At 58.8% G+C, this 8445-nt stretch overlaps 1 protein-coding gene across 1 annotated transcript; it reads left to right on the top strand.

Annotated features, from left to right (window-relative positions):
• Window positions 1-1284: 1284 nt before the first annotated feature.
• EDN2 (endothelin 2) lies at window positions 1285-7023 on the top strand. The gene is made up of 5 exons (XM_040469829.1): window positions 1285-1542; window positions 1914-2070; window positions 3551-3673; window positions 4663-4761; window positions 6340-7023. Exons 1-5 carry the CDS (start codon window positions 1479-1481, stop codon window positions 6431-6433), a joined length of 537 nt encoding a protein of 178 aa, XP_040325763.1. The 5' UTR covers window positions 1285-1478; the 3' UTR covers window positions 6434-7023.
• The last annotated feature ends 1422 nt before the right edge of the window (window positions 7024-8445 follow it).

The following is an 8445-nucleotide window of genomic DNA, read 5'->3' as shown; positions in this document are numbered from 1 at the left end:
AATTTCCGCGGGTTCAAAGCCAGGCATGTATTCATTCACTCCCCCCTCCCTCAGAGAGCACTCGCTCAGAGGGCTCCTACTGTGTACCAGGCAGGCTCCCGGGCCCCGCGTTCTCTGGAGTTCTGGACCTCAAGATTGCTGGAGAGATAAGCCCAAAGTCATGAGTCAGGCAGGCTGGAGAGTAAGGCTCTGGGAGTTCCGAGAAATGAGAAGGCTTTTCCTGTTGTGCCTGGAGACAGGGTCCCTGGAAGACATTGCAGGAGGTGGACTCTGAGCCAGGCTGGGCCAGGAACAGAGGACGACTGCCAGTTCCACCAGCTGCTTAGCTCAGCACGGGCGCATCCCCACTCTGTCTCCAGCAAGACCTGGCTTCTGAGAAGCAGAATGCTCGCCCCCGGGGCACACCCCCCATTGCCTAGCCTTTTTTTTTTTTTTTTTTTTTTTAATGTTTATTGATTTATTTTTGAAAGAGAGAGTGTGAGCAGAGGGTCAGAAAGAAGGGGACAGAGGATCCCAAGCAGGCTCTGCGCTGACAGCAGCGAGCCTGACGCAGGGCTCGAACTCACAAACTGTAAGATCATGACCTGAGCCACCCAGACGCCCCTGCCTTGCCTTTTGTGAAGAGAGTACCCACCGAGGTGAACCAAGCACCCTGCCATGTCCAAGGTGGGAGACCTTTCAAGGAGTGCTTTATATGTGTGCCCACAGGGGCAATAGGAGCCTGAAAAGGAGCCAGGACTCCCATCCCCAGGCCCTGGGAGGAGGGATGGGGAAGGAGGGAAGAGGGGCACTTCCTGGGTGAGGTAAGGATGAGACAGCTCTAGGCTGGTCAGAGGCCAGGGGTGGGTTGTGTCCTTCACTGAGGAAAGCAGGCCCAGAGAGGGCTCTGACCTGCCCAAGGCCACACAGCCTTGAGTACCCCCTTTCCCCTCCCACACAATAGAAAGGGCATCCTCAGCCTTGTTGGCAGTAAGCAGGCAGGACGGCAGGGTGCCTTCCAAGGAGAGAGAGGGTTCTGCTCATGGGCCTCCCCTCCCCAACTCTTAGCTCTGGGCAAGACCCATGGGACAGCCACACAGAGAGTGAGGAAGGGGACTCGGAGCACTTTGGGGATAACTTGAGGAAGCCCAGCAGGACCGGGAGAGGTCCCTGGGGGCCGCAGGGGCGCTTCAGTACTCCAGGAGGTGCTCCAGGCACAGAGGGAGGAGCGGGGCCTTCCCTCCCGCCTCCGCCCTCCCCTGCCCCCCTCCCCTCCAACCGCGGAGGCCGGGGCGGGCCAGGCGCCTGGGGAGGAGGCGGTGTCCCTGGCTCTCCTGTGCGGCAGGGCAGGGCTGGTCGGGCAGGGGCGGGGCTGTGCCTGGTGTTATAAGAAGCAGCCAGGGCACTGAGGCAATGAGCTATCGGCTCTGCCTGGCAGCAAGACGCTGGCAACGGGCACGCTCCCTGCTCTGGTCCAGCCTGTGCGCTCCACCGCCACTATGGTCGCCATGCCCACCGCCTGGTGCTCCATCGCCCTGGCCCTGCTCCTGGCCCTGCATGAAGGTGAGCTGCCCTAGCCTCACCTGCGGCGGCAGCGCCCTCCCGCCCCCACCCTGGGTCTGCTTGCAGGTGTCTCCTGCCCCAGGGCACCGTATACCCGCAAGCCAGCTGGGGGGCATCCAGGGGTGGGGGCCCCGCAGCAGTGGCCGCTTCAAGGGGCTCTGCAAGGCAAGAGGTGCTGCAGGCACAGGACAGCCACCAGCCCTTCCCACCAGGACTGCTGGGGCTTCCCCTGGCTGGCCTGGAGCTCCTAAGCAACGAGAATGCCAACTTCCTCAATTATGCAAGAGGAGGAGCCCGGCGGGTCCCCCTATCCCGCTGTGCCGGGCACCCCGACCCACCTGTCCACCTCTGTCCCCCTCCTGTGCGTGCAGGCAAGGGCCAGGTGGCTGCTGCTCCGGACCAACCAGCACCCTCACACCGCGCCCGAGCCTCCCACCTGCGGCCTCGACGTTGCTCCTGCAGCTCCTGGCTCGACAAGGAATGTGTCTACTTCTGCCACCTGGACATCATCTGGGTGAACACTCCCGGGTGAGCTACCGCGGGGATCCAGGCGGGGCCGCTAGAAGCGGGGCAGGGGATGGGGAATCTCTGGCACACCCTGGGCCTCCAGACGGGATCATTGAGCTAATATTAATAGTTACTGGTTATCGTTCCAACGCCCACGTGGGGAATGCCTAAGTAATCCAGGGCTGGCTCCTGAGAATTCTCACGGCAGCCCGGTAGGAAAGTATTGGCTCCATTCTCCAGATCAGGGTACCGAGGCTCAGAGAGGTTGGGTGCCTTCCCCGGGATTACACAGGAGGGAATAAATGGTACACAGAGGCTCCATCCCAGGCCCATGGATGCCATGCTGCCTCTGCATGATCTTCCAAGAATAATACGATTAATGACAGTGCCCGTGTCTCGGCTGTGCCAGGCCCTATGCCAAGCACTGCTCGTATGTTATCAGCTCCTGAATCCCTCATCCTCCCCATGAAGCAGGTAGTGCTGTTGTCCCCAGTGACAAGACGAGAAACCTGCCCTGTGTCACCTGGCAGAGCTGGGGTGGGAGCCTAGTGCTGTCTGTTCTGTCTGCACCCGCACTGCCTCCGGGCCACTGCATACTTCAAGTTGAAGTTTCTGTGTGTGTGTGTGTGTGTGTGTGTGTGTGTGTGTGTTTGTGTTGTTTTTTTTTTTTTTTCCCTTCCCCAAATTGCAAAAGGCAAGAGAAGCCCTGCACGTAAGCGTGTGTGGAGCTAATCCGCATCCAAACACTTGCTCAGGGCGGGAACCCTGCCAGTCCCTGCGTGCCGGGTCCACCTGGAGTCATTACAACCCCAACCGCATCGTCTAAAATTAGCTCTGGCACCTGAAGGTGCTGGTCCAACCGGCCACAGGGCCCCTGCCCCCAGCCCGCCTTGGCCAGACTTTCAATCTGAAACCGACCCCACCTGATCTCACACATGCACATGCACACACAAGCACATGCACACACCGTTTTTAGGTCAAAGCGCTCAGACACATTTATCAGCCCTCCAGGCAGGTGGTGGCCAGGTGAGGGCAGCTTAGCCTGCGTGTTTACTGCTGTGAGATGGTATTTTCTCCTCTCCTCCAGGGGGACTAGCAAGGCTCCATCCTTCAGCTCGAGTTCCTAGCCGTGAGAGGGATCGGGCTGGGGGGACGCCCCACTTCCTAACTTAGGGAGAGAGCACGGTTCCACCCCATCCTCCCCATGCTGGCAGTCTTACTGAGCAGGGCCAGAGGCGGGGAGCAAGCAGAGGCCCAGAAAGGGGAGGGACGTTGTCCGGGACCACCTGGCACCCGGGCAGAAGAATGCACTGAGGCTTCCCGAGGTCAGGGGCTGGCAGCCTTCTGCTTCCAGCCCGGTGGCACGGGTGGCCATGCCAGTATGCACCGCGGACGGCCTCTGCTTGCCAGTGGCCGTAGTTTATCTCATCCTCTCTCCCTCTCCCTCTCTCCTCCTCTCTCTCCACCCTACACCACTACCTTGCTGGCTGCCCGCCCACAGACAGACAGCTCCTTACGGCCTGGGAAATCCGCCAAGACGCCGGCGCCGCTCCCTGCCAAAGCGCTGTGAGTGCTCCAGTGGCAGGGACCCCGCCTGTGCCACCTTCTGCCATCGAAGGCCCAAGTAAGTGCACACCCAGGCTGCAGAGGCCAGGGTGGCTGCTAGCCTGGACCTGGAGAGCAGGGTGTCTGGAAGATCAGCAGGAGAGCAGAGTGGCTAACAATGGTGGGGGGGGTGGGGGTGGGGAGGACAAGGTCCTGGGGGCCCATAGGCTGCCCTGGGCCCATGGGGCATGTCCCTTTCTGTGGGGAACCAGTCACCCCAAGTCCCTCCTAGTCCCCAGCTCCGGGGTCTTCTGAGAGCTCCCACCCTCACTCGGGGGCAGGAGGGATTCTCCTCCGGTGTCAGCTAAAGCAGTCCAGGCCCAGAGAAGGGAGGGGACTTGTCTCATCGGGTCACACAGCTAGTCAGAAGGAGAGCTGGGCTTTCAGCCTTAGTCTGCCTGACCAAGTCCACGGGGATTTGGATTTGGGACGGAGCCTCGGAGGGCTTTGGAGTTTCCGCAGAGAAGTGACATCTGGAGTCGGGAGGCCCTGGCACCATCCCAAGGTTGTCACGGAATTGCTGAGGAAGGGGCGGGCGGGGGTGCTCTGCCACACCTCTTCGCTCTCCGCACCTCAGTTTTCCCATCTGTTAAAGGGGTGGGGGACTTTATCCCCTCCCTCGTCCCCTCGGAGCATTTGGGGAAAGCAGAAAGTGGCTTCCCCGTCTCGAACCTCCCATCCCCGCGATGGTTTATGAGAAACTCCTCCTCTGAGCCTCAAACCGGGGCTCCACCCCTGCCTCAGTTTCCCCTACAAAAGGCCGTGCTCAGCTGCAGGTGGCTGGATTCTGGGAAGGTCGGGCACCCAGCTGCCTCTTTCTGAGGCTAAGAACGTATTCCCGGTAGCTCAGTTTTCCTCAGTCCCCACCCCTCCTGGGAAAGGAAGGAGGCCAGGTGCACAGGGGTAGAAATGGATCTGCTGGGGCAGAGGGAGGGTGCTGGGCCTACAGCCAGGTGTTCTCAGGGCCCTGGACAGCCCCTCACTCGGGCCCTAACGCTGTTCCTTCAGGCCTGAAGCCGTGGTGGTCCCAGGCAGTGGACCCCCTCCAGACGTGTTCCAGGCTGGCAGGACACGGCCGTCGGCAGGAGAGCTCCTCCAGCAGCTGAGGTGAGCGGTGCCCCCACTGACTGAGCACCTCCTGTATGCCTTAGCACATTTCCCTTGTTCTCCATATGAGGCACGACTGGGTCCTCACTGGGCAGCCGAGAGAACTGAGGCTCAGAGAAGTTAAGACATTTTGCCCAAGGGCACAGCGGTCTGTGGCATCTGGCTGGTTCCAGAGCCTGTGACCTAGACTGCTGTGCCCTTTGTTCCCACCGGGCCTAGCAGTGGACTTTCTCAGGCGAGTTGAGGGATTGTGACCGTGGAAGGCCCTCTACTGTTCATTCAGGTTGTGTCCCAAGGAAGCATCTCCTACGTGCTGGGCCCCGAGTGGCCGACTACCCAGCCTGTCCCCTCCCCGCTGTCCCAGACCGGATCCCCTTCCTGGCCGCCTCTGCGTGGCTCAGCTCGAGGCCTGGCACACAGGAGGTGCCCGCGAATGTTCGTCCAGCCAAACTGACTTGAGAATAGAGACCCTGCATCTGGCTGTGTAGACAGGCGGCTAACGGAGCAGCTTCTGAGCCAGCTCTGTCCCCAGCAAGGCTTTGTGACCTTGAGCTTGTCATTTCACTTTTCTGTGCTTCCGGCTCCCACTTTTGTTCCAGGGGCAGCAGTGCAATCCATCTCTAGGGAATTGTTGTGAGGGTAGATGAATCGACATATGTGGGGCGCCTCGAGCAGGGCCTGGCACCCCAGGGGAGCTTTGCAGGTGTCAGCCATTCCGACCTCTGTCCCTGAGGCTCCTCGGAGCTGGCCGGTGCTGGGGCCCAGCTCAGCCCCTCAGGGCCTCCCATCTTGGTGGAGAGGAGGAAACGTAGGAGAAAGGGCAGGATGGTGGGTTGGGGAAGACGCAGCGTACGCTTCGGAAGTATCTTTGGATGAAAAGAAAATCAAGGTTTAGACTCTGCAAGTGCATATGGCACTTCCTGTGGGCAAACAGCTCGCTTTGCCAGCCTACACTCATCCTCACACTGGCTCAGGCCTATTTTCATTTTACAGACGAAGAAAGGGGCTCGGAGAGGTTGACACACCTGCCTGAGCTCCCAGAGCTGGGACCTGAAGCCAGCCTCCTAGCTCCCGGTCTGGGACACTTTGAGCCAGGACGAGACCACTTGGCTGATGCCAGAGCCCTTCCCAGGGCCTCATCCTGGTTCAAAGGGAAGCTAGGACCCATATTTGTCTGGGTTGAACTACCCTGAGCTGGACCTTGAAGAATGGGAATTTCAGTAGGTGGAATGTGGGTGGAGGGAAGGTAAACAGCCTAGAAGGAGCGACATGAGCAAAGGTGTGGACGTGGGATGGCAGGTCACAGGAGATACGCTGGTCTCGGCCCTCTGGTCCTTCCAGCAGTATTTGATGTTGGACGTCAGCTTTGTCAAAGTCCTCGTGGGCAGGGAAGCTTCTAGGCCTGGTCTGGCCTGTCCTTGATGCGCAGACTTTGTTTTCAGGGTCAGCTGTGGCTGACCTCTGACCCCAGAGCAGCTATGATTAAAGGGGCCCGTTCCTACTACTGCTGTCTCTTGCAGGGAACTCTTGGGCAGTCCATATCTCCTGAGATGCTAAATTGACCCTTCTTGATTCCAGGGACATTTCTGCAGCCAAGAGCCACTTTGCTAGGCGACAACAGGTGGCAGTGAGGGAACTGAGGCCTACACACTCCAGGCGGAGGAAGAGATAGCACCGGTGGCCAAGGAATGCTGGGAAGGAGCCTGTGTGGAGCCAGGAGGAGAGGGGCAGCCCAGAGCTGGGGAATCCACCTGCTGGGATGGCACACGCTCTGGCCTCCTCGTGCAAGTGAGGGAACTTCCTTCCAGGCAGCTCGTGCCCTCACACGGCCCGGGGAAAGCCTTCAGCCACGTCCCCCCGCCGGCCCCAGGCCCACCACGCCGCTGGAAGGAACCGCATGAGGAATGTGCTAACCTGGAGGCCACGTCCCGAGAGGTTTCCTGCCTGTTGGCTACAAGCCAGAATCGATGCGCAGCGGTGGACCCTAGACCCAAGCCAGCCCTGGAGGCTGGACGGGTCCACCTAAGGGCTGGTGTCCTGGGTGGCCCCCGTCTGACCCCTCCAGCTCTGCCTCCCCAGAGTCCTCACACCCTCATACCCTCGGGACACTCCTGGGGAGAATGGCCTGTTCTGCTTCACCTGCCTGTATATAACTTATTTGCTCTAAGAACTTTGAGAATTCCACTTATTTATTTTAATGTATTTTTTTAGACTCAATTATTTACCTGCGAACTTGTGTTTGTAATAAAGCATGAAATGGTACCCTGGTATTTTGTCTTGGCTGAAGCAGAGGTGGGAGGCACCTTGCAGGACGGGGCTGCTTAGAAGTTAGGGGGACCCAAGAAGGAGAGGGAAGGGGTCCGGGGCAGGTGGCCGGAGCCCTGCATTCCACTCCCCAAGCTCCCGCTGGGCACTTCTGGCCGCTATCCCACCCTCTCTAGGCTTTTGCCTGTCATGTGCCTGGACAGCCACTTGTGGCTTTGACATCTAGGATTCCTCTGTTCCCAACAGGCCAGTCCCTACGGCCAGGCCTTTCCCAAGAGTGTGTTTGGAAGGAGTCGAGGCTACGAGAATACCAAGACCCCCTTCTTCCCCAGCTGCCCTGTGCCACCAGGAACTGTTGTGAGGCCCAGAGCCAATCTGTCCAGCGAGGGCTGGGGCCAGATGGTCCCAAGACTGTGTACTGCCCTCGTGGCCAGTGATGGGTGCTATGGTGGAGCCACAGCCTGACCCCGGTCTCATCCCTCTCCTTGGACCTTGCTCACTTCCTTGACTGAAGAAGCCCAAGGCTCTAGGATTGCTGCCAGGGCCCAAGAAGCGGCCCACCTGAGTTCCAGGGATAGCCAGCAGCCACGATCACCCCTGCTGGCAGTTCCTGGACCCACAGCCTCCATTTCTGCCAAATCCTCCTGTGACAAGCTGTTCCCTCTTCTCCCGGCTGGCTTGTGCTGGGAGTGGCAGGTGGCCTGAGCTGGCTGTTGAAAAATAATTATTTACACACTGCTCTAATCCTGCCTCGTCCGTGAAGCCAGCCCTGACCCCTTCGTGGAAGGGTAACATGCTGACACATAGTGAAATCCTACTGTATACTGGCACTTTACCTGTGTTAACTCATTTCTGCCTCACAACAGCCCCATGACATAGGTACTTTGATTATCTCCATTTCAAAGGTGACAAAATTGAGGCACAGAGAGAAGGCAACTGACTGGCCCAAGGTCACACAGTGAGTAAGTGGTGGTATCCGGATTTGAACCCAGAGTCTACGGTACAAATGTGTGTCTGCGTGTCATAAATATTATTGGCTGAATTCGTGGATCAGCACTGCGGTGTGACCCGAAACAAATCGCTTTCTGGGCCTCAGTGTTTTTCAATCTATAAAGTGAGAGGCGATGGTCCCAACCTTGTAGGGCAGGTAGGAACACTGAACAGACTGCTGGGCTCAGCCCCCGGGGCGTGATAGGAGGCAGAGACTGCTTGTCAGGGTCATCAAAGGGGTTTTGTAATGAGCAGGACAGCCCCAGGGCTGGAGGACCGCAGTTGGGGCAGCTGGGGTGACAAGGGGTGGTCAGAGAAAGAATCCTGGACAAAGGGGCTACTCCTGTAGCTTCCAAAGATGAGTAAGACTCAAATAAATAGAAAAATGCAGGAAGGAACTCCAGACAGAGGGAACAGGGAAAGTGAAGG

Source organism: Herpailurus yagouaroundi, unplaced genomic scaffold (assembly GCF_014898765.1).
Source record: "Herpailurus yagouaroundi ecotype Mexico unplaced genomic scaffold, PumYag 77, whole genome shotgun sequence".
NCBI classification, from domain to species: Eukaryota; Metazoa; Chordata; class Mammalia; order Carnivora; family Felidae; genus Herpailurus; species Herpailurus yagouaroundi.
This window is presented reverse-complemented; position numbering and strand designations above follow the sequence as displayed.

Bases quoted from the DNA above. Each gene is read 5' to 3' on its own strand.
- EDN2 (XM_040469829.1), top strand. From the start codon at position 1,479: ATGGTCGCCATGCCCACCGCCTGGTGCTCCATCGCCCTGGCCCTGCTC. The intron at 2,071-3,550 runs GTGAGCTACCGC...GCCCGCCCACAG, and splicing joins ATCTGGGTGAACACTCCCGG to ACAGACAGCTCCTTACGGCC. The intron at 4,762-6,339 runs GTGAGCGGTGCC...TCTTGATTCCAG, and splicing joins GAGCTCCTCCAGCAGCTGAG to GGACATTTCTGCAGCCAAGA.